This window comes from Mustela lutreola, chromosome 1 (genome assembly GCF_030435805.1).
Source record: "Mustela lutreola isolate mMusLut2 chromosome 1, mMusLut2.pri, whole genome shotgun sequence".
In the NCBI taxonomy this organism is placed as follows: domain Eukaryota; kingdom Metazoa; phylum Chordata; class Mammalia; order Carnivora; family Mustelidae; genus Mustela; species Mustela lutreola.
In genome coordinates, this window is record NC_081290.1 from 190,337,205 (window position 1) to 190,359,217 (window position 22,013).

Below are 22,013 nucleotides of genomic sequence, written 5' to 3' on the forward strand. Positions count from 1 at the left end.
CTTTCTTGGTCAAAGTGACCAGAAGCCACACACAGAGGTTTGGGGGTCTGAAGAGCGCCAGGTACGGAGGGAGGACCCAACAAGGCCTTGACTCAGATCTCTGCTAGGAGGTAGGCTGAGGGGGTGATGAGGCACCGCGGGAAGAGTGTCCTGGGGACCGGTAGGTGGCTCAGGAGGGGCGGGGGGGGGGGGGAGGGGTGCCGAGGTAGGAGGACCCAGGCAGGGACTCTAGTTCCCGCCCTGCCATTTCCTCATTAGGTCAACCCCGGGCACCTCAGGTCATCCTGGGCACGTCAGGTCACCCCGATACGCCGCAGCATCTCCATCTGCACAATGGGCCGAGCAGCGAGCCCTGCCCTGGACGGGAGGTAACCGGCTGGCCCTGGCGCGGGGTCACCTGCGGAGGGCGCTGGGCGCGGCGGGGCCCGCCTGGATCGAGGGCTGCGGCCCCAGAGGGCGGGCGCGACTCGGGGACAGCCCGTGAAATCCCCGCCCCGGTCTCCGAGCCCTGCCTCCGCGGGTCGCCAGCGCGCAGGCTGTCCTCCCCGCTGCCCGCGGCGGGCGCTGGCTGCAAGCACTGGCCGGGCTCCGCGCAGGCGGGCGGGGCAGGCGGGACGCGCGGCGCCGGGGCCTCTGGGAGGAAGCGAGAGACGCCGGCAGCCGCGGGGGAAGGCCCAACCGGCTCCGCCGCCCCTCGCCCCCGACCGGGCCGCTGCTCTGGGCGCGCGTGCAGCGGGGAGTTCGCCCCCGGACCCGGAGGACCGAACGGGTGCGCTGAGCGGTGGGCATGCCGGCCGCCTACCCCCTTGGGCCCCGACGCCAGCGGGAACGGGGAGAGCTGTTTGGGATCCAGTCTGTGCGTGTGTGGAGGGGGAGGGGAGCTCCGGACCCCTGGGAGCACAGCCCTTGCACCCTTCCTGCGGCGTCCCTCCTTTCCTCTCTGGCCCGCTGAGCTCCGGTGACTTGGGAAATTGCCTTCACCACCGCCCCACCCGCGTGGCGAGTCCCATCTTTTTTTTTTTTTTAAGATTTTATTTATTTGACAGACAGAGATCACAAGTAGGCAGAGAGGCAGAGAGAGAGAGAGAGAGGAGGAAGCAGGCTCCCGGCTGAGCAGAGAGCCCTTTGTGGGCCTCCATCCCAGATTGGGATCATGACCCCAGCCAATGGCAGAGGCTTAAACCCACTGAGCCACCCAAGAGCCCCGCGGCGAGTCCCATCTTGAGGCAGTGGCCAGGGAGCCGGTTTGATCCCACTGTGCTGGTTTTCCCAGCTTCCCAGGGCCCTCTCTTAACCTTTCTCCAACCTCTGGGACCTCTGCTTGGAGCCGCAGCCCCTCCACTGGTTGGTCCTGCTGGCGGGTGGGCTCAGGGCAGCCGATTTTCCTAGAGCTTGTCCTGCCCTTGAGGAGCCACTTCTCCGTGGAGACCAGGTGCCAAATAGCAGCACTCTGTGTAAGGGGCATCAGGAGAGACTTCCCGAGGGAGGGGGCCTTTGAGCAGGGTCTTAAAAGATTGTGTAGCATTCTGGTAGGGGAGTAAGGCCATTCCAAGTCCAAGTGTATAAACAAAGTCAGTAAAGTGTAAGCATGAATTTGGGGAGTCTGGCAAATGAAGTACAGGTTGGGGGCAAACTCCAAAAAATAGCTTGTGTGGGCAGGCAGGGGGTTTGGACGCTACAGGTAACCTAGGATTTTAGGGAGGTGATGGAGGGCGGCGAGGGATTGCAATGGGGTGGGGCAAGACTGAAGGTAGAGGCCCGGAAGGAGACAGAGGGTCCCCAGAAGTCCACAGAGGGCCTAAGGTAGCACAGGAGGGGCATAGGACCATGCAGTAGGACCAGGCTGGCAAAGCACTGGGAGAAGGGATCAGTAGGACTGTTGCAGCTGCATGAAAGGGTTTGAAGACCAAGAGCTCAGGTTCCTAGTATAAATGTGTGATTGGGAAGATAGGCAGTAAAGGAACAAAAAGGGGAGGTGGATGAGGAGTGTATGTGCAGAGTTTAAAGCATGGGCAGGATAGCCACGTGGACATGTCAAGTAGGAAGTTCATTCTTTCATTTATTTATTATTTATGCCAACCTCAAAGGCATCTGACATAAAAGTCACAGAGAAGATAAGATGATAAAATCATTAAAACTCAGCTAACAGGACCTGATAGCTGGGGGGAAAAAAACACAGAGGAGAGTGGATAATTGTTACTTGAAAATGTAGGTTCAGAAAAGCCGTTGAAAATGAACATAGGACTCATCTGAGCTTGCTGGCCGCCAAGCGGAAAAAAAAGGACACCTAAATAAAGCAGCAGGGCACCGGGGCTGGGACTCAGGAGCAAGGCAGCTGTGGAGGCTCAGCGGGAGACACAGAGGTGGTAGGAGATAAATTGGCATCCGGAAAGTGGGGGATATAGGAGAGGGAGTCAGTCCGAAGGCCAGCAAGGCCAGGGCACTGGCACTGCTGACATTTAAGAAAAGGCCGATGCTCCCTGAGGAGGAAGACCTTTCTGCAGCCTCACAAGGAGGTAGGGGTGGGAAGGTGTGTGTATGTGTGTGTGTATGGTCCCTTCACACAAGTCTTCTTGCAGAGGAACAGGACAGAAGGTGGCCTGCTAATTGCCCTGAGCTCTGACCTTCTTCCCTACCATGAGGTGGGGCCGCTATTTGCCCAGGGCTTCGTGGGGCTCTGGTCTGGGAGGAGCGCTCCAGTCTGCAGGTGAGCTGGAAGCAGGGGTTTCTGTTTCTGCCTCTCCTTTCAGAGTCCAGATGGTGTCTTCAAGAGAGTAGGGATCCAGACACCAGGTGTTCTGGCCCTAGCTCTGCCATTCACATGCTGCTGGCCTTGGGCAAGTCACCTCACCTGCCTGAGGTTCACTTTTTCCTCATCCTAAACTAAGGGAGTCAAGCTAGATGATCTTAAGCGTCCCCATAGCTACTTGAAGTCTAGGATCACTTGTCTGATCTCATTTTGCATTCAACAAATATTTACTAAGTGCATGCTATGTGCCGGACCTTGTGCTAACTTCTAAGTATGTAATTATAAATAAAAACAGATGTGGTCCCTGCTCTCATGGAGGGGGGTAGGGCAGAAATGAATGTTAATCAAATAATCACACGAGATATAAAATTGCATGGTAACTGCTACAAAGGGGCAGTACATGATGCGATGAGAACAAGTGACGGGAGATTTGACATAGATGTGAAGTCTGTGTGTCGGTGGGGAAATGTGGGTGGGATCTGAATGTTCTTTCTTTCTTTCCCTTTCTCTGTATAGATGAACGAATCCCCTTCCTGATCCACTGGAGTTGGCCCCTTAAAGGGAAGCTGCCCCTTGGGCTCCCTAGGTGAGGCCTCAGGACACATCTGGGCATAGCCTGGGAAGGGTCAGGACTTGCCGAGAACTTGACTCCCACCCCCTGGGGTGAGGTTGGTTTTCTGGGAGTGAGGAGGGTACAGAGTCAGCTTCCAGGCCTCAGAGGAAGTTGGTTTACTTTATCTACAGTGTAAGTGACAGTGGGCAGCCAGAGGGAGGATCTGGGGGGGGGGGGAATGGGTGGATCCTGGCAGTGGCCAGCCTGAGTTCCAGGGGGCGAGACCTCAGTCCCCGGGAAGAGTATGAGAGTCAGACAAGGCTCTCAACTTGGATGTCCAGAGTCACGCCTAGATCTCAGAAAGCTAGAAGTCCAGCAATTCAGATGGGCCTGGGCTTTGAGCCTGTCCAGAGGCTGAGCCCAGGAGCCAAGCCCCAGTTCATTCCTTCTCCTTGCTCTTAGGGCCTTTGTACATCACCGTGGAAGCTCAACAGGCAGTAGTCCTACGTCCAGAAGCCATGGAAAGTTGTTCCAGGGCATCTCTGCATCGGGTAAAGGGACTGACTGCTCGGTTGGCCTGAGGGGAAGGGCTGGCTGGGATCCCAGGGGCAGGGGATGGGGAGGTTGGGAGTTGGGTCTGGAGGGAGAAGAAGGCAGGAAGAAGAAGGCATAGAGGATCCACTGCCATCATCCATCAGTGGGCAAACCCTCCCCTGTCGCCCATTGTCCACCCCTCCATATCTCCCTTCCTGCAACACTTGTGCAGTGCACACCCACACGCTTGCCATGTACAAAGCACTGGGAGGGGTACATCATCCTGACTCTCAACAAACTGGGTCTAACAGGCAAGTGGAGATTGCACACACAACCACATAACCGTTCAACCCAGGTTTGGTGTTACTGGTCTCTTGGCTTGCTCCTTTCTGCCATGGGGGCTTCCAAACTTCCTGGGAGAGTCCTATATACACAGCCCCATCCTGGGTCTCTGTGTCCTGGTGCTGCATCTCGCTCTGTGGCCTGACCAGCCTTAAGCTCCTGCCCTTCCTGCCCTTTTCCTTGACCCATTCCCCTTGCCTCCCATCCAGAAGCCATTGAGTGCCACCGCCGGAATCTGGCTGAGTGGTTCAGCCGGCTGCCCAGAGAAGAGCGCCAGTTTGGCCCAACCTTTGCACTGGATACAGTCCACGTAGACCCTGTGATCCGCGAGAGCACCCCAGATGAGCTGCTTCGCCCGCCGGCGCAGCTGGCGCTGGAGCACCAACACCCCACCGCTGGGCTCCCCCCACTGTCCCTGTCCCAGCTCTTTGACCCCGATGCCTGTGGGCGCCGGGTACAGACAGTGGTGCTGTACGGGACAGTGGGCACGGGGAAGAGCACGCTGGTGCGCAAGATGGTCCTGGACTGGTGTTACGGGCGCTTGCCGGCTTTCGAGCTGCTTGTCCCCTTCTCCTGCGAGGACCTGTCCTCCCTGGGCTCTGCCCCAGCGTCCTTGTGCCAACTTGTGGCTCAGCGCTACACGTCCCTGAAGGAGATCCTGCCTCTGATGGCTGCTGCTGGGTCCCGCCTGCTTTTTGTCCTGCACGGCCTGGAGCGGCTCAACCTCGACTTCCGGTTGGCGGGGACAGGGCTTTGCAGTGACCCCGAGAAGCCAGAGGCGCCAGCTGCCATCATTGTCAACCTGCTGCGCAAATACATGCTGCCCGAGGTGAGTGTCCTCACCACCCACCCTGCCGCCGCTGCCCTTGACCTGTCCCCTAAGGACTTTGGTGTCCCCAGCCCACGTGTTTACTGGTGTGGGAGCACTGGTTCTGCATCAGTTCAGACCTGCCCCGCCACATCCCTGCTGTGTGTCTTTGAGCAAGTCCCTAACTTCCCTGAGCTTGTTTCCTTCCCTCCTGGAGCTGTCCCGATCAGATTAGATCCCAGGGTCCCAGCTGGGGCTCAGTCATAGAATTATGATGCTCACCCTCATCCTCAGACGCTCGGTCTGCGGGGGCTTTCCGAGGAGTGAGGCAGTCAGGATGCGGAGGTCCTTCCTAACCCTCAACCGGGTGTTCCCCAGGCCAGCATTCTGGTGACTACCCGGCCCTCTGCCGTGGGCCGAATCCCCAGCAAATATGTGGGCCGCTATGGCGAGATCTGTGGCTTCTCGGACACCAACCTGCAGAAGCTGTACTTCCAGCTCCGCCTCAACCAGCCGGACTGTGGGACAGGCGCCGGGGGCGCAGGGATCTCGGCCACGCTGGCTCAGCGGGACAGTCTGGTGGAGATGCTGTCCCGCAACCTGGAGGGGCACCACCAGATCGCCGCCGCCTGCTTTCTACCCTCCTACTGCTGGCTGGTGTGTGCCACCTTGCACTTCCTGCATGCCCCCACGCCGCCTGGGCAGACCCTAACCAGCATTTACACCAGCTTCCTGCGTCTCAACTTCAGTGGGGAGACGCTGGACAGCACTGACCCCTCCAACCTGTCCCTCATGGCCTACGCCGCCCGGACCATGGGCAAGTTGGCTTACGAGGGGGTGTCCTCCCGCAAGACCTACTTCTCCGAAGACGACGTCCGCGGCTGCCTGGAAGCCGGCCTCAAGACGGAGGAAGAGTTCCAGCTGCTGCATGTCTTCCGCCGGGATGCCCTGCGGTTTTTCCTGGCTCCATGCGTGGAGCCAGGGCACCGGGGCACCTTTGTGTTCACCGTGCCCGCCATGCAGGAGTACCTGGCCGCCCTCTACATCGTGCTGGGCTTGCGGAAGACGACCTTTCAGCGGGTGGGCAAGGAGGTGGCCGAGCTCGTGGGCCGTGTCGGGGAGGACGTCAGTCTGGTCCTGGGCATCGTGGCCAAGCTTCTGCCCCTGCGAGCCCTGCCTCTGCTCTTCAACCTGCTCAAGGTAATAGCCCAAGCACGCCAGGCTGTCTGCGCCCCCGTATTCCCCCTTCACCCCTTACTCCCCTCCCAGGAGGCGACTGCTACTTCCTGCATAGCCGTCTTCCGGACCCTGGTTTCAGATTTAGGCAATCTGGCTTTTCATGGGGTTGAGACCAAAGGGAGGGAGAGAGAGAAACCACAGGCTGAGCAGAGCTCGGAGGTGGGAGGAGGATGCAAGGCCTTTCCACACAGTCCTGTGACCCTAATGACGGTTGTCTTTTTGTGTTTCTTCTCCTTGTCTTTGTCGGCGGGAGGCCGGAGTTGCTACAGTCTGGGGTCTGTGCTCTGCTTTGCGGGCCCCCGAAACTCCACTGCATCTGTTCTCCCAGAGGTGGTTGGACTCTGGGAATGATGACTCATCCTAACAGAATCACCAGAGACAGGTTTATAAAGCAGATGCCATTTTATTCATTTATACCGGGAGGATAAATGGCATTGGTGATTGGCTTAGGATAGTGCAGGCCTGCTCCAGGATCCCAATTACAAGCCCGGGGACTGTGTTCTGAACAGGGAGGATGCGCTAGGGTTCTGAGGAGAGGAAGGAGGCACCCTCCAGTAATGTCTCTCAGTGCCTCGTAAATGAAATATTACGATTCCTTTTTAGATAAAGACACTGAGGCTCACAGGGGCTAAGTAATTTGTCCAAGGTCACTCAGATAGTAGAAGAGCTAGGATCTGAGTCCAGATCCTAGTTTTGTGATTCTGAACCCTGTGCTCTCTCAGCCAAACCTGCTGTTCAGCTTCCGTGCCTTGCTAGGTAACCCTGGTCCTCTCTAGGAATGTTTCGTTAGCTTGTCTTGAGGCAGCAGAGCCCTGGTCAGTGCTGGCAAAATTTTAACAAGTTTTCCTTTTTTATAGGCAACAAAGCATAGGGTTAGGATCAGGGATTCGGTAATCCAGCCATGTGGGTTCAAATGCAGGCTCTGCCGCTTCCTAGCTATGTGATCTTGGACAACTTACTTAACCTCTCTGTGCCTCCAGTCCTTATCTGTTAAATGGGGATAATACAATGTATATCATGGGTCTAATATGAGGGTTAAATGTGTTCATCCTCAGGACCTGGCACGTAGGAAGTTTCTATTTCAATGTTTGTTAAACCTCAAAAACAGGCTCAGGCAGCCTACCCCTTCTGCCACCATTGCCTCAGATGGGGGGCATGGCCGTTGCTGAGGCCAGCCCACCCCTTTGACGACGGGCTTGCTTGCTCTGGATCACAGCAAGAGGCTGTGGTCTCCTGACAGGGTTCACCCTATGGTTAGCACCACAGCTCCAGGCCCTCTGGGAGGGAGCTCTGCCTAGCAGAGGACTAGTCCCATCTGTTTCTTCAGCCCTATTGAATCCCCCTCACCACGTGACATTTCCTCATCTTGTCACCAGGTGACTGTTGAGAGAGAAGCACTTGAATCTCCATGGCAGGAACCTCACCTATAAAATGTGAAGAACAAAACAAAACAAAAAACAAAACCCAAAACCAGTCAGTCATTAGAGAAGAGACCACAAAATAGCCTCGTGGCTCCTTGCCAGAGGTCTGGGCCCCTTCTTGCTTTTCAGCCCCAACCCCAGGCTGGGAGCTGATGTCCCAAACCCAAACATTAATTTCTCCAACAAGTATTTGAGCCCTTGCTGTGTGCTAGGCACTGTGTTAGAGTCTGAGGAAGAAACAGTGAAGAGAACCCTGGGTTTCTGCCCTTTCTGATCCTCCAGTAAGAACACAAACAGGTCACCATAACCATGTAATTTAAAGGTGTGCTAAGGGCCTGGAGAGACAAATTCTAGTGTTGTGAAGGTGTGTAAGTGGGGAGCTGGTTTGGTTGGGGGGGGGAGAGGGGAAAATCTCTCTACAGGAAGGGCATTTACTCTGATCCCTGGAGGATTGATTGATCCCCTACTACTGGGAGAAGAATTGGGGGGGACAACACCCCAGGAAGAGTACAGCTTTGAAGGAAGAGAACTGTGGTACTGTCGAAAAAAAAAATCCTAATAATGAGAAAAGCTGAAAGCACAGAAGCAGAGTGCGTGAGTGTGAGAGGTCTGTAGAAGGAGACAGTGGGGCTGGCAGGGGCCAGATCCTGCAGGGCCTGGAAGGAGCAGGAGGGAAGCCAGTCATCGTTGCTGGGATGACTGCGGTGGTGCAGAGGGTGGGCGTGTCTTCACAGCATCTAGCCTGGTACGGAACAAAAGGCATCGCAGATGCTAATTCCTTCCTACCACTGGGCTTGCCAATGTAAGGGGCGTTTGGGGAAAAAGAATTTCCTAAGGGCCTGAGGGTATGACGAGGGTATGATGCAAGTGTTAAGAGAGGAGTCTGGAAAGGTCCATTTGGGGCCAAATCATGACCCGTTTTCTAGTCCACGTGGGCAGTGGGGAGCCAGAGCAGATGCTATGGGGGTGGGGGTGGGGCGTAATGTGATCAGACAAATGGTACTGCGGGTTTGAGAGGGATGGCGAGGCTGGAGCGGGGAGGGAGAGCTGCCCCTTGGGCTGAGCTTCCAAGGCTGAGCGGGAGGCGCGAGGCTACAGCACCTTCCCTGTGTGCTCTCCCAGGTAGTGCCGCGAGTGTTTGGGCGTGTGGTTGGTAAGAGCCGCGAGGCCGTGGCCCAGGCCATGGTGCTGGAGATGTTCCGAGAGGAGGACTACTACAACGACGACGTCCTAGACCAGATGGGTGCCAGTATCCTGGGCGTGGAGGGCCCGCGGCGGCACCCGGACGAGCCTCCCGAGGACGAGGTCTTCGAGCTCTTCCCCATGTTCATGGGGGGGCTCCTCTCCGCACAAAACCGGGCCGTGCTGGCTCAGCTCGGCTGCCCCATCAAGACCCTGGATGCCCTGGAGAATGCCCAGGCCATCAAGAAGAAGCTAGGTAAGCTGGGCCGGCAGGTGCTGCCCCCGTCCGAGCTCCTTGACCACCTCTTCTTCCACTACGAGTTCCAGAATCAGCGCTTCTCCGCCGAGGTGCTCAGCTCCCTGCGTCAGCTCAACCTGGCGGGGGTGCGCATGACGCCCGTCAAGTGCACGGTGGTGGCGGCCGTCCTGGGCAGCGGGAGGCATGCGCTGGATGAGGTGAACTTGGCCTCCTGTCAGCTCGACCCCGCCGGGCTGCACACGCTCATGCCTGTCTTCCTGCGTGCTCGGAAGCTGGGGTGAGGACCCCTGAAGGCTGGAGAGGGTTGCGGGTGAAGAGGCTGGAAGAGAAGGTGCTAATGAGGCCAGAGGTGGGGAGGAAGGAGCAAAAGGTGGGATGAAGAAGTCCTGTATGTGTGGAGGTGATGAGCAGTGGGAGGGAGGGCACCGTGGGTGGGCCGGCTCCATGCTGAGCTCCTTCCTTGCTTCTCCCCTCCCCTCCGACCACCTCCTGTTCCAGCTTGCAGCTCAACAGTCTGGGCCCCGAAGCCTGCAGTGTCCTCCGGGACCTGCTGCTGCATGACCAGTGCCAAATTACCACCCTGCGGTAAGTGTTTCGGAAGCAGAGCCGGAGGGAGGTTTCCCCCCATCCTGGTGGCAGGCTGAGGTCAAGGGTGAGCTCAGGCCTGCCACTGGTCCACCCATGCTGTGGTAGAGGGGGTGGGAGCCTAGACCCTGGCCCGCCCCCTCTCCCCAGGTCCAGTGCAAACAGCAGGGTAGATGAACGATGCTTCCAGGAATAGGTGCTCAGAAACCCAGTGCTGGCGGGGGGTGGGATAATACCCAGGCTGGTTGCCTGGTAACAGTGCCACTGATGCCCTTCCAGAATGTTCCCTGTTGCCTTGAAAGGATGACCCTAATGCTGGGTGCTCAGTAGATGCTTCCAAAGTGCTGGCTGATTTACTAGGAGCCCAGAAGCCTGGGCTCCTAGTAAATTCCTAGGTTAGAGGAAGGGGAGGTGAATGAGAAGGGGGAGGGCCCTGGGGCAGGGGCCTCTGCGTGGGAGGTAAGAAAAGGAGGAAGAGGAGGAATAGTAACCATGAAGAGTGGGGAGTCAAGGGAGGAGGAGAAGCCGTCTCCCACCCGGCTCTCCCACCCCTGCAGTGTGCCATACCCCCTGCTTCTTCCTTCCCTTCCCCCATCCCCCACATTTCTTTGTGTCCGGGCTCCCCTCCACCCCACGCTGTGTGTGCTTTGGGTCCAAGTCCCGAGGCAAGTCCTGTGGCAAGCCCTGCCACAGGCCCTCACCTCCTTGGGGTGCATGTGGCTGTAGGCTGTCCAACAACCCGCTGACGGCGGCTGGTGTGGCCCAGCTGGTGGAGGGGCTGGCGGGGAACAGCTCGCTGACGCACCTGTCCCTGTTGCACACGGGCCTCGGGGATGAGGGCCTGCAGCTGCTGGCCGCCCAGCTGGACCGCAATCGACAGCTACAGGAGCTGAACGTGGCCTACAACGGCGCTGGCGACACGGCAGCCCTGGCCCTGGCGCAAGCCGCCCGGGACCACCCTTCCTTGGAGCTGCTGCAGTAAGTCTGGCCCCCACCCTGGCCGGGAGGTCCTGGTCTCCACTGGTTTTTTCCTATGGTAGGGCTTGTCCTCTTTCCTTGCCTTCTAAGGATTGTGGATCAGCTTCTGAACCAACCTGCCCGTCTGTGATTGGCCCTTACCCTGCCCTGGTCCCCTACTACCGTTTCTCTTAGGATCCTGGTGGCCCCGTCTTACTGTCCCTGGTCCTGCTGAATTCAGATGTCATCCCTGCCCCCTGTTGGCCACCGCCCCCATGTCTGGCTCACTGCAGACACCTGCCCCATTAAGTTCCATAGCCAGGGGATGAGTTATGAGAATTCTCCGCTCTGCCCCATACTCCCTCTCCTCTGTCTCAGAGCTCCGCTGAGCGGTATCTTCTCTTCTCTCTCTTCCAGCCTCTACTTCAATGAGCTGAGCTCAGAGGGCCGCCAGGCCCTGCGGGACTTGGGTGGCACTGCTAAAGGGGGTGCTCGGGTCGTGGTGTCGCTGACAGAGGGGACAGCAGTGTCTGAGTACTGGTCAGTGATCCTAAGTGAAGTCCAGCGGAACCTCAACAGCTGGGATCGGGGCCGCGTCCGCCGCCACCTTGACCTTCTACTTCGTGATCTGGAAGACAGCCGAGGGGCCACCCTTAACCCCTGGCGCAAGGCCCAGCTGCTGCGAGTGGAGGGTGAGGTCAGGGTCCTCCTGGAGCAGCTGGGAGGCTCTGGAACCTGAAGCAGGGGCAGCAGTCACCTAGCGGTGTGACCCCTGGCCCCAAGATCCTTCCCTCTGTGGCCTCCTGGTTTGCATTACTACTTCCAGAAAGACTCCTATGGGGCTGGAGGTAAAGGGAGGAGCACACCTGTGGCAGTTGCTGTCCTGGGGCAAGTCCATCCGTGGCTTCCAGGTCTGGAGTTTCCAGGGTGATGAAACAGGCCTCTCCATTCAAGAGGAAGACTGAGAAAGACTTCAAGCGGACAGTTGCCCTGGCGCACTACCAACCTTGCCTCTCCACTCTCTGGAGCGTCTGACTGTGCCACCAGGGGGCGCACTTCTTAAATCGCGTTTGCCAAAAGGTGCAGCCTTCCCGCTGTCGGAGGGCAGGTCCTTTCTGCCTTGCTGCTTGTAGAGGACGCCCAAGATGCCCCCTGCCACTTTCCAATCGTGTTGGTGCCTTCTCCCCTTCACACCTCCTTCCTCACCACCCCACCTGTGCTCAGGTGCTCCAAGGGCCCTGTGCAGTGCCTTGCTTCCATTAAAAAGTTGTGTCTTCCATCTACTGTGGCTTCCTCCTTGCCTGGTGCTTTCAGGAAAGGGTACTGTGTTTGGTCGTTCTGGTAAACTACTGACCACATTCTGTTACCGGTGATTCTCGGGCACTAGGTTCAGAGGCAGTGAGGGCTGAGGCGGGGGGTGGGGGGCATGAACAAAATCCTGGGGGGGTGGGGGGAGGCCATGCTGGCCCTTAGGACCCCTATCACCTTTTTCAACATACTTATCCCAGGCTCGGAATTACAGTGACCAGCAAGCCATCTGCCTTTGTCTGCCCAGAGCAGAAGCTGGGACAGCAGCAGAGTCTCCGGAGGAAGTCCGGGGCCCAGGAATGGGGGCAGGAGGAACACACAGACTTCCCCAGAGGATAAGACTGTCCTCCCGTTAACCATTACCCTGCTGCTTCTAAGGCAGTGTCTTTAAGGAGGCGGGACGTGGCAGGGTTGGTGGGAGGGTCAGCTGGTTTTGATGAACCTTGTCCCTACCCTGAGCGCTGGGTCGCTGGTCCAACTATGGAGGCAGCTACAGGTAGGAGGCCGGGAGAAATCCTCTAGTGGGGGCTTTAGGGCAGTGAGAGGGCAGGGTGGGAGGTAGAGGCTTCGGGGACCAGAGTGTACTTGATGTTGTGACTTGGAGACCTAAGGCAAATAGACTCAAGTTAGGAGAGAAGAGGTGAGTGGAGAGGTCTGCCTTCCTGGTCCACGCCCTGTCCTGCTATGTTCAGATTTCTGTGCCAGGGACTAGGAGGAGAAGGGGAAGGGAGAGGAAGGGAAGATTTTTCTGGAGCAGAATGGAGGGAGCAAGCCCTGAGTGTGGGGGTTCCCCTGAGTCCTTTTAGTGAATGACCCTGGAAGAGGAGTCGGGGTGGGGAGAGAATGCAGCCCTCCTCCCCTCATCCCTTCTTTGCACAGCAGGTCTCCGGGACACAGCCTCCTTAACAGCTCGGTAAGTGCCCTGCGGTGCTGGGAAGGGTTGGGCTGGGAGCAGAGGGACTCCAAGGTGGGGAGGCTCTTCAGCTGCCATTCGCCCCTCAAGTAGAGGCTGGGACCAGAGTCCAGATGTCATCAGCTCGCTCCTACCTGCATCCCTCGCCTCCTTGCAGGAAGTTTGAGTTTAACCCAAAGTGGGGCATTGATAATCCAGTCCTCTCTCTGGCTGAAGACTTCGACCCCTCCGGTAACCCCCTTGCCCTGGGCAATCATTCCCTTTCCCCAGAGATACCACAGCTCCTCAGGCCTTCTATCTCCTTGGTAACCACTCCACTCTGCCTCCCTCTGATAACAGCCTTGGTGGGGAGTAACTGCGTGGAGGTAGGAGGGCGTTGGCTGCTTTCTTCTGTCCAAGCCACTCTGCCCACGTGGTATTTAGTCTCACCGTCCAACACCTAACTGGGTAGAAGCCTGCCCGGTGCCCTATCACAAGGGCAGGGCTGGCCAGGTCAAGGTGACCTGTACTTGGGCCGTATCCCCTTCCCTCCCCCTCTTCTGTTGCCTTCCCCCTCCCCCTCAGATCTCCAGCGCCTGCAGCGGCCTCGTTTCTGTCTGCTGAGCAAAGAGGAAGGCAGGAGTTTTGGCTTCCACCTGCAGGAGCTGGGCAGGGCTGGGCCTGTGGTGTGCAGGGTGGACCCAGGCACCTCTGCCCAGTACCAGGGCCTTCGGGAAGGGGACCGGATCCTGGGGGTGAATGACCGAGTCGTGGAATGTGAAGACTACGCTGTGGTGAGATTGGGCCGGGGGGTCTCCCTGTGGAATCCAAGGACGCTACACAGCACCTCGGGGAGAGAGGAGCCAAGGGGGCCCCTCCCTGGTTATAGGCGGGCCTCTGCCTCCCCCGCCTCCCACCCGGGATCCGGGGCTGTCCAGGTGGGGATGGTTGAGTGAAGGTATCCAGACAGCTTCATCCAGGGAAAGTAAAATGTAGGCTCTGGGGAGGGGGCGTTGGCAGGAGGGGCGGGCCCCACCTCATGCCACGCCCCCTCGGTTTAGGTGGTTCGCTGCATCCGGGACAGTGGGCCCCGCGTGCTGCTGACCGTCTTGGCGCAGCACGTGCATGATGTCGCTCGAGCTCAGCAGGGGAACAGCGCCCGCCTCTGTCCTCCTCTCGGCCCTGGGGTCCGGCCCCGACTGTGCCACGTAGTGAAAGACGAGGGTGGTTTTGGCTTCAGTGTCTCCTACAGTGAGCTTAGGGGCTCGGGAGGGAGGTCAGGAGGGGGATTTCAGCCCTGTTCTGGGCAGACAGCAGACCAAAACTTGCTTTTTTTGTTTTTTTGGGGGGGGCTTCAGGCCATCAGGGTCCTTTCTGGCTCGTGCTGAGCACTGGAGGAGCAGCCGAGCGGGCAGGGGTGCCCCCTGGGGCCCGGCTGCTGGAAGTGAACGGGGTCAGCGTGGAGAAGTTCACTTATCACCAGCTCAGCAGGAAGGTATGGCTGTATGTTTCCCCATTCATCCTCACCCACCTGGGCCCCAGAGCCTTGCCTCAGGCAGCCGGTTCCTCCCCCCTGCACCTCATCTGAATTTGACCTTCTGCCTCCTGCCACCCTTCCCTTGACAATTGGTCCTAGGCTCTGCTCTCCCCAACCTTGCTGCCTCACTCCTGGGGCTGTGAGGAGCGCTTGCCTCTGCCCTCCCCACCCAGGTGCTTGACGCTGATGCCCCACTGGGTCCCCACAGCTTTCACAGAGTGGAGACCAAGTGACCCTGCTGGTGGCAGGGCCAGAGGTGGAGGAACGGTGTCGCCAGCTGGGAATGCCCCTGGCTGCACCCCTGGCAGAGGGCTGGGCACTGCCCACCAGGCCCCGCCGTCTGCACCTAAAGAAAGGGTCCCAGGGCTTTGGGTTCCTGCTTCGTGAGGAGAAAGGTCTTGATGGTCGTCCTGGTGAGTGGGAGCCCCAGAGATGGGTCGGGAGGGTGTGGCTTGGGGGTGGGCAAGCACGACATGGTGCACAGAAAACCCCAGCCCTGAGCCTCCGCCCTCCTCCTCCTGTGTACACCCTGGATCAGTTCCTCCGTGTGCCCACAGTGGCCTGGGGTGGTGCCGGGGTTGGGGGAGGAGCGATGAGGATGTTTATGTCCCAGGACAGTTCCTGTGGGAGGTGGACCCAGGACTGCCAGCTGAGAAAGCCGGGATGCAGGCTGGGGACCGGCTGGTAGCTGTGGCTGGGGAAAGTGTGGAGGGGCTGGGCCATGAGGAGACGGTGGCCAGGATCCGGGCGCAGGGCTCCTGTGTCTCCCTCATTGTTGTCGACCCTAAAGCTGACCGCTTCTTCAGCATGGTGCGAGTGCGGGGCGGGGGCTGGAGTGTGGGCAGGAATGGAGCAGGGCTCAGGCAGAGGGAGATGCTACAGGTCTGTTCTATCTGCCTCCTTTCAGGTTCGCTTATCCCCACTTCTCTTCTTGGAGAGCACAGAGGCTCCTGCCTCCTCGCAGGAAACCTGCTCGGCCTCTCTGGTTGAAACCAAGGACCTACCAGTTGAAGACACAGCCCTGCCTCTTGTCCCAGGCGGCTCCCGCCAGTGCTCCCTATACCCTGCGCCCGGCGGTGGCTATGGCTTCCGACTTAGCTGTGTGGCCAGTGAGCCTCGAATCTTCATCTCCCAGGTGACTTATGCCCCATGAACCTTGGGTCTTTCCAATCATTTGCCTCCTGATGAGCCTTCATCTCCTTCCCTCCTGAGGTCTTAGAACAATCCAGCAACTTTTCCATGGTATCCCATGTTCTGTGACCCTTCTCTTTGCCACCAGGTGACGCTAGGAGGCTCAGCTGCCCAGGCAGGGCTGCAAATGGGAGACGTGATTCTGGAGGTGAACGGGTATCCCATGGGTGGAGAGAATGACCTGGAAAAGCTTCAGCAGCTGGCTGTGGCTGAGCCTCCACTTCACCTGAAGCTGGCAGCGAGGTCTTGCCAGGGCTCGGAAGCCTGCAATCCCCCCGGGTTTGGAGAGGTAAGGTAGAAGAGACAGATGGACTGCAGGCAGCTAGAGAAGGATAGAGGGAGTCAGAGAAAGGAACCACAGGGTGAAGCAGTGTGGGACATGCAGGTTGGGATGTTAGGCCATGGTAGGTGGGGACAGAAGGACCCATGGAACTCGCTGCCATTCCTGGGCACGACAGGGCAGGTGGGCGCAGGGAAAATGTTTACTCTTCTCATCCTTGAATAACCTTCTCTCTTCTCTCTCTGCTCAGGACTGGGCTCCGGTGTCAGAGCTGCTATAGTCCTCTCCTGCTTGGCACAGACCTGCCCAGTGGCCTCTCCTGCTTGTGATGGTAGGAGCTGAGAAGCTCCTTTAAGCCAGAAGGGACAGCTCTTTAAGCCAGAAGGGACAGCTCTAGGATTCTGGGCACCTCCAATCGCAGGATTGCCCTGAGTCTCCCTCCCTTCCCTTGGGCCCACCTCCCAGAAGAAGGTGTGTCCAGAGGTCTTAGCCAGCCCCACTAGGGGGCGGTCTGCCCTCTGGTTCCACAGGAAGTCCTATGGGAGCTTTGGGAGTTGTGTCCCACAGATGGAGTTCTGCCTGAAACAAGTGGTGTGATTTATAATAAATTATACTCTTTCCCGGCACAGAGCTCCTAAAGCCCTTGGAGTTTCCTGAGTAGTAAGAGTGATCGTCTTTTACTCATAACAAGCCCTTTTCAACCAAACTTAACTTTGTTAAGGAAGTGACTTTTGGAAAACACCTAAGGATGGGGGGCTGGTTGCCAGGGAAACCAACCATGTGATTAGATGGCTGGAACTTTCAGCCTACCCCATCCCCACGCCGGGCCTCTGGGGAGAGGGGAGGTGCTGGAGGTGGAATGAATCACCAACCACCAATGGTGTCATGGACCATGACCCCATAGTAAATAAAGCCTCCATGAAAAACCAAAAAGATGGAACCAAACAGAGATGCGGGGAGGGTGGCACCCCCAAAGAGGACACAGGCTTCCATGCTCGTGCCTTGCCCCCAGCAAACCTGCCACCTGGCTCTTCCTGAGTTGTGTCCTTCATAATAAACTTGGAAGCTAGTGAGTAAACCGTTTCTCTGGGTTCTGTGAGTCACGCTAGCAAGATGATGGAACCTGAGAAGGGGGTCGTGGGAACCTCTGTTTTTCCACCAATGGGTCAGAAGCCCAGGAGACGAGCTGGACTTGACACAGGCTTTTGAAGTGGGGACAGTCTTGTGGGACTGAGCCTGAGGCCTGTGGGATCGGATGCTCTCTTCACATCGGTAGTGCCAGAATGGAATTAAATCGTAAGATACCCAGCTGGTGTCCACAGAGCTGTTAGAGAATTGCTTGGTGACCCCTTCCACGTGACCGGAAGTGAAGTAGTAATGAGTGTTATAAAATAGAGGAGGGACACAGAGTTTCCTTTTATGAGGCTGACTAGGATTGTTCCAGATGGAACTTACCCCAGGCATAACTCTTGGACTCTCGCATATATTGCAAGAATTTGAAGGGCAGCTACACCTTCTTTCTGAGGCACCTTAGGATTGTGGGGGCTGGTGCAGGGTCACTGTAGGTTTATTATAGAAAGGGCCTTTCCCCAACAAATCTGGCTGCCTGTGTTGGCAGGGCAAAGGAGAATAGAGGATGGTGATTGAAGGGCCCCAGAAAGGCCTCAGACTCAAAGCCTGGGGCCCATTTTCTCTAAGAGAGTTGCTGAGAGTTTGTCAAATTTCTCTCCTCTCTTTAAGTCTCCAGGGCAATGGGCCAGCCCAGAACCAAGATGTCCCCAAAGGAGATACTCGTATCTGCCAAAAAGCCACAGACCACAGTTCTGTTGAGTTCTACATCAAGATAGCTTTATTGCTGGAGCCTCCAAGAGCCCCAGAGACTAGCGGCTTACGGCTTCAAAGATCCAGGGGGTTGAGTCCAAACTGGTGGAGCTGCTCCTTGTACTTGGCATGAAGTCTCAGCACAGCCCCGTCCCACTGAGGCTTGATGACCCTCAGCTTGGCCAAGAGTCGGTCCAGGCTGCCCTGCAGACACCAAGTTTGAGGCCCCAGGAAAGGAGAGGGTAGAGTGAGCGGTGGTGCCCCGGGCTGGTCTGTACGCTTTCCTCGCCAGTGTCTTCTTCAAGTTCTTATTCTTAGTAAGTAGGCATGGTTGCATTCCCCTGCCAGTCTACCCTCAAGACAGAGCAGGATTCCCTCTGGAGATACTGCTTCTCCTTTCCCCGGGTCTACCATTGATGACGATGGCAGCATGAACTAGTTTGGGTCGGAGTGGGAGGATAGGGGAGCACTAAGTACTGGGGGTTGGGCTTCCAACGGTGGTGCTTACATGTAAGATTTCCTCATACTTGGCCTCCATATCTGCCACGTGGGCCCGAAGCTGAGCCAGCGTCTGGTCCCGCTCTCCCAGGGCCTGCTCAGCCTCTTGCCCTGCAGCCTTGGCCTCCTTCTGGCACGTCTCTGTGGGGCAGGACAGAAGGATGAAGGGGACTGAATAGTGACACTCTCCCTGTGAACAGAGTCCTCAAAGGTGCCTAAAAAGCAGAACTTAAATGGGATCACTCCAGCCTTCCCCCAGGATCATCAATTTTCCCACAGTCCGTATAAAGAGCTGACGTATACCATTAAGGTACAGCCAAGAAAGTAGTGGACTTGGGACAAGGGATGTGGGTCCAAAGTCTGGTTGTCACTTACTTAATATCTGTGTAAGCTCAGGCATGCCTCTCTCAGACTCAGTTTTTTCATCTTTAAAGACAGACTGATACAAACCTTACCGGCTTACTGTGAGTTAAATGCGAGAATGTGTGAGAAGATGCCTCGTATATACAGGAGGTGCTCCCTAAATGCTGATTGATTTTAAATTTGAGATAAGGCAAGGATTAGGAAAGAAATGCAGGGTCTGCATGGCAGAGAAGCAAGTCTTGGGTATCTGTAGCTAAACTGAGGCCATTTTAGGGGAGCCTGGCTGACTTAGTCCATAGTGCCTGCTACTCTTGATCTCAGGGTCATGAGTTCAAGCCCCACACTGGGCATGGCACCTACTAAGAAAGAAACAGGCTATTTTAGGTTAAGAAAACTCTGAGACCACAATTATGAAAGACCTTGTGTGCCATGCTAAGATAGTTCAACTCTACCTTGTAACCAAGAGAGAAAAGAAAACCTTACTGTTCTTTACATTTTTGTTTATCTGGAAGGTTTATTCCTTTATTTAGCAATAATTACTTAGGACTTGGCATGCACTTGGCATTGAAGATATGAAAGTAAATAAGTCAAATATCTTTTCTTAGTTTCATTGTAAAAATCAGCTAAGAGGGAATATGTTTCGCTCATGACAGATAAGGCAGGGGTGGGGAGAAAGACCCAGATTTGGAGAGATCATGGAGAGAGGGAGATGAGATGAGAGACCCAGGTCTGCTTTAGTTACAACTTAGAGATTTTTATCATCTTGAATCCTCTGCTCCAGTCCTCCATGGTGGAAGAGTCAGTGGGGAAAATGGTCCAAGGACCTAGACAGCACACAGTCTTCTAGAGAAAGAGGATCTTCAGTCCGCCCCTGCAGGCTGGACCTTGTCAGTGCCCCAGGAGAGAGAGGGCTTAGGGGGTGGGGAAGCCTACCCAGCTGTTCCCGAAGGCCTGTCACTTCTTCCTCCAGCTGCCTACTGCGGGTCTCCATTTCCTTCTGCAGGGCCCGGCACTGACGACTCATTTCTGTGGTGGGGGCAGAGGGTGACCAGGGACCCAGGTGTGGATGGAGTAGTGGAGAGAGGAAAGGAAGCTGTGGGTGGTGAAGGGCCTGCTTGGCCCAGTGGGACAGGAACATAAAGGCCTTCTCAGTTCCCGTGATTTTAAGAAGCTGGAGGAACTGGAACACCTGGGGCAGAGCTGGGAAACCACACCCCTTTACCCCTCCCCGACCTGGTCCAGTCCTGGACCTGGATTCTAGCCCTTCTCCCCACTTACTCCCATGGCACCAATGAGATAAGGCCATGTAAGTTTTTGTAATCCACATTACAAGAGGTGCTTTCTGTAATCCATAAAGCACATGCCATTGGGCATCCTGGAAGGTTCCTGCCCAGCATCCCGGAGGCCTTCCTTTGGTTCTTTCAGGCCCCATGCCTGATCCATGCTGAGCCGGGAAGGTTGGGGATAGGCATGGCAGATGGAAGTCCTCCTCAGTTCCCTTCCTGCACCCTCTGGCCCTCTTGGTTGTCCTCTTCCAGGCCCCTGTCTCCCGCCCACCTGCCTGGCCAACCACGCACCTGCATAGATGGCCTTGCTCTCACTTCGGGCCTCCTCCAACTCAGCCTCCAGCACCTGCAGCCTCCGCCTCAGCTGCTCCTCAGAAGCTTTAGCCCGGCGGGCCTCATCCCTCCGCAGAGCTGCGGAAAGTCCCAGAGCAGTCCTCACAACGGGCTGGGGGTCCCACCAAATCAGGCCCCAAGGGCTTGATAGACTCCTCCCACCTCTGGGAATCTGGTGGCAGATTCCCAGCCTCTCATTCTCTCTCTGGATTGGTTGGTTGGTTTTCCCCCTAGAATCCCATGAGCTCTTCATTGCTAAGAAGGCAAAACTCCATGTCCTGCTTATGAAAAATAGCTCTCCTCACCCACCCTCACTGCCCACCCCCTCCTCACAATGTCGAGTCTTTCTCCACTGGGGGATGGGGGAGAGATCAGCTCAGCCTCCTGACACAGCTCCAACCATCCAAGCCTCCAGGATGCAAACTGCCCTATTGTCCCACCTCTGGTGTCCCAGAGCCTCTACCCTTCTTACCCAGGTGGTCTTGGAGCAGCTTCTTCTCCATCACTACCCGCCGGTATGCAGACTTGGCCTCCACATCTGCCCTGGCAAGTTGGCAAAATCTCAGCTTATCATGATCTCAGCCTTCCTCATGTCTCCCCATCCTCAGCCTACACCTTGGACTTTTTCCCTGCAGCTCTGAGGGCCTCTAAACGAGGGATCTCTGATGGCAGAGGCTATCGAGGTCACCCCTGTGTCCTGGCTGCCCAGCACAGAGTAGGTACTTGGAATATGGGTGATGAATGTATTAAGGAAGGCACAGAGCCAGAAGGGCACCACGGAGCGGATGCGTGCTGATTTCCCCAATTTCCCAGCTCCATGGAACCTGGGGGCAGGGGGACCCGAAGAGGGAGGGGCATGAAACTCTGTCTTGTCATGCAGAGGGCTTCGTTCTCTCTGGAGCACCTCTGCTTGGTCTCTAAGCCAGAGCATGGAGAAGCAGGAGGCACTCACCTCCAGCCACCCTGACTCACCAGCGCCCGCATTCTCTTTCTTCTCCTGTGTCCCAGCTTTCTTCCCCTTTCCTTTGGTTTTGGGTGGCATCTCCTTGCTGTCCTAGGGAGGGAGAGGACTCATATTTAAGCCTGGGCATGGGGCTCCTTTCCTGACCCCTGGACTGAACCAGGAGTCCTAGGAAAGTTAGAGTTCTAGTCTCCAAGTCTTTCTCTTCTACTTTCCAGAAGCTTCCATGCTTGGACTCCTTGGAACGTTAGGCAAGGCTGGTATTTGGGGAGGGTGGAGCTGTTTCTTTCTATCAGTCAGGTTCTATGAGCAGAAATCACTTCTCTCAGTCGTCTTTTGGAGAAAATAAATCTCAGTACTTGTCCCTTCCCTCTTCCCATCATCCTTGCCCTGCCTCTTCTTACCTGTAGGATCCTCTCTGGCCTCTGCTGTGTCTCCCTGTGGGGTGACCCACTCATGGGAGGGGCAGAGAAAAGGCCCAACCAGCTCAGAGCCTGAGGAGGAGCCTGGGTTATGGGAGCCAATCCAGGGTGGCAAATTTCCTTTGAGGGCAGGACTGAGAACTGCACGGTTGGGTTTCTGGAGACCAAATGTTGTCCAGGTAACTGGGAAACATGGAGCTCATAGGCAGGTGGAATGTGCCAAGCACAAATCTTAAAATAGCAAGGTCTTGGAGGGTCGCTTCTCTCCTTATCCCTAAATCCTAAATGTATTTCGAGGAGAAAGAGCTTTGGAACCAGTTAACTAGGCTTTATTTTCACTTAGCAGTGCCTGAAGTTCTGAGACATACAAATGACAGATTTTCACATCTGACAGGATGCTGTTGTGCTGACACAGAGGAAAAGGGCTGACGTAGCTCCAGGTGATTTATATCTCTAGGGCTCATGAGGGAGCACATGGCATTATTAGGCTTT

General features: G+C 56.6%; 3 protein-coding genes across 13 annotated transcripts; 2 read left to right on the top strand and 1 right to left on the bottom strand.

The window, feature by feature from the left end:
- The first annotated feature begins 234 nt into the window (after positions 1-234).
- NLRX1 (NLR family member X1) lies at positions 235-11,912 on the top strand. Of its 5 annotated transcripts, none has more exons than XM_059183161.1 (10): positions 235-368; positions 2,580-2,707; positions 3,266-3,335; positions 3,765-3,853; positions 4,388-5,007; positions 5,365-6,186; positions 8,769-9,364; positions 9,586-9,672; positions 10,399-10,650; positions 11,047-11,912. In XM_059183161.1, the coding sequence occupies exons 2-10, from the start codon at positions 2,638-2,640 to the stop codon at positions 11,366-11,368; spliced, it is 2,928 nt and encodes a 975-aa protein (XP_059039144.1). In that variant the 5' UTR covers positions 235-368; positions 2,580-2,637; the 3' UTR covers positions 11,369-11,912. The 5 variants fall into 5 exon arrangements, with proteins under 5 accessions (XP_059039144.1, XP_059039181.1, XP_059039153.1 ...); XM_059183170.1 differs by lacking the exon at positions 235-368 and adding an exon at positions 644-769; XM_059183181.1 differs by lacking the exon at positions 235-368 and adding an exon at positions 651-781.
- Positions 11,913-12,351: 439 nt separating this feature from the next.
- NHERF4 (NHERF family PDZ scaffold protein 4) lies at positions 12,352-16,915 on the top strand. Of its 4 annotated transcripts, XM_059183218.1 has the most exons (11): positions 12,352-12,433; positions 12,820-12,850; positions 13,008-13,081; positions 13,415-13,623; positions 13,891-14,080; positions 14,188-14,324; positions 14,575-14,779; positions 14,980-15,176; positions 15,274-15,501; positions 15,646-15,846; positions 16,088-16,915. In XM_059183218.1, exons 1-11 carry the CDS (start codon positions 12,418-12,420, stop codon positions 16,115-16,117), a joined length of 1,518 nt encoding a protein of 505 aa, XP_059039201.1. In that variant the 5' UTR covers positions 12,352-12,417; the 3' UTR covers positions 16,118-16,915. The 4 variants fall into 4 exon arrangements, with proteins under 4 accessions (XP_059039201.1, XP_059039193.1, XP_059039210.1 ...); XM_059183210.1 differs by lacking the exon at positions 12,352-12,433 and having other exon boundaries at positions 12,626-12,850; XM_059183227.1 differs by lacking the exon at positions 12,352-12,433 and having other exon boundaries at positions 12,693-12,850; positions 12,944-13,081.
- Positions 16,916-17,658: 743 nt separating this feature from the next.
- CCDC153 (coiled-coil domain containing 153) lies at positions 17,659-21,538 on the bottom strand. 4 transcript variants are annotated; one of them, XM_059183261.1, is made up of 7 exons: positions 21,504-21,538; positions 21,111-21,192; positions 20,611-20,676; positions 20,097-20,216; positions 19,453-19,545; positions 18,167-18,297; positions 17,659-17,862 (listed from the first exon to the last, which is right to left on the bottom strand). In XM_059183261.1, the coding sequence occupies exons 2-7, from the start codon at positions 21,178-21,180 to the stop codon at positions 17,734-17,736; spliced, it is 609 nt and encodes a 202-aa protein (XP_059039244.1). In that variant the 5' UTR covers positions 21,181-21,192; positions 21,504-21,538; the 3' UTR covers positions 17,659-17,733. The 4 variants fall into 4 exon arrangements, with proteins under 4 accessions (XP_059039244.1, XP_059039254.1, XP_059039233.1 ...); XM_059183271.1 differs by having other exon boundaries at positions 20,611-20,681; positions 21,091-21,192; XM_059183250.1 differs by lacking the exon at positions 21,504-21,538 and having other exon boundaries at positions 20,611-20,681; positions 21,111-21,490.
- Between the last annotated feature and the right edge of the window lie 475 nt (positions 21,539-22,013).

Coding starts and splice junctions, on each gene's coding strand:
- NLRX1 (XM_059183161.1), top strand. CDS start 2,638: ATGAGGTGGGGCCGCTATTTGCCCAGGGCTTCGTGGGGCTCTGGTCTG. Junction 3,854..4,387: donor CCAGGGCATCTCTGCATCGG/GTAAAGGGACTG, acceptor CCTCCCATCCAG/AAGCCATTGAGTGCCACCGC. Junction 9,673..10,398: donor TGCCAAATTACCACCCTGCG/GTAAGTGTTTCG, acceptor ATGTGGCTGTAG/GCTGTCCAACAACCCGCTGA.
- CCDC153 (XM_059183250.1), bottom strand. CDS start 21,229: ATGCCCAGGCTTAAATATGAGTCCTCTCCCTCCCTAGGACAGCAAGGA. Junction 20,682..21,110: donor GAAAGAGAATGCGGGCGCTG/GTGAGTCAGGGT, acceptor CCAACTTGCCAG/GGCAGATGTGGAGGCCAAGT. Junction 20,217..20,610: donor GCTGCTCCAAGACCACCTGG/GTAAGAAGGGTA, acceptor GACTTTCCGCAG/CTCTGCGGAGGGATGAGGCC.
- NHERF4 (XM_059183210.1), top strand. CDS start 12,747: ATGACCCTGGAAGAGGAGTCGGGGTGGGGAGAGAATGCAGCCCTCCTC. Junction 14,081..14,187: donor TGGCTTCAGTGTCTCCTACA/GTGAGCTTAGGG, acceptor GGGGGGCTTCAG/GCCATCAGGGTCCTTTCTGG. Junction 15,177..15,273: donor CTGACCGCTTCTTCAGCATG/GTGCGAGTGCGG, acceptor GCCTCCTTTCAG/GTTCGCTTATCCCCACTTCT.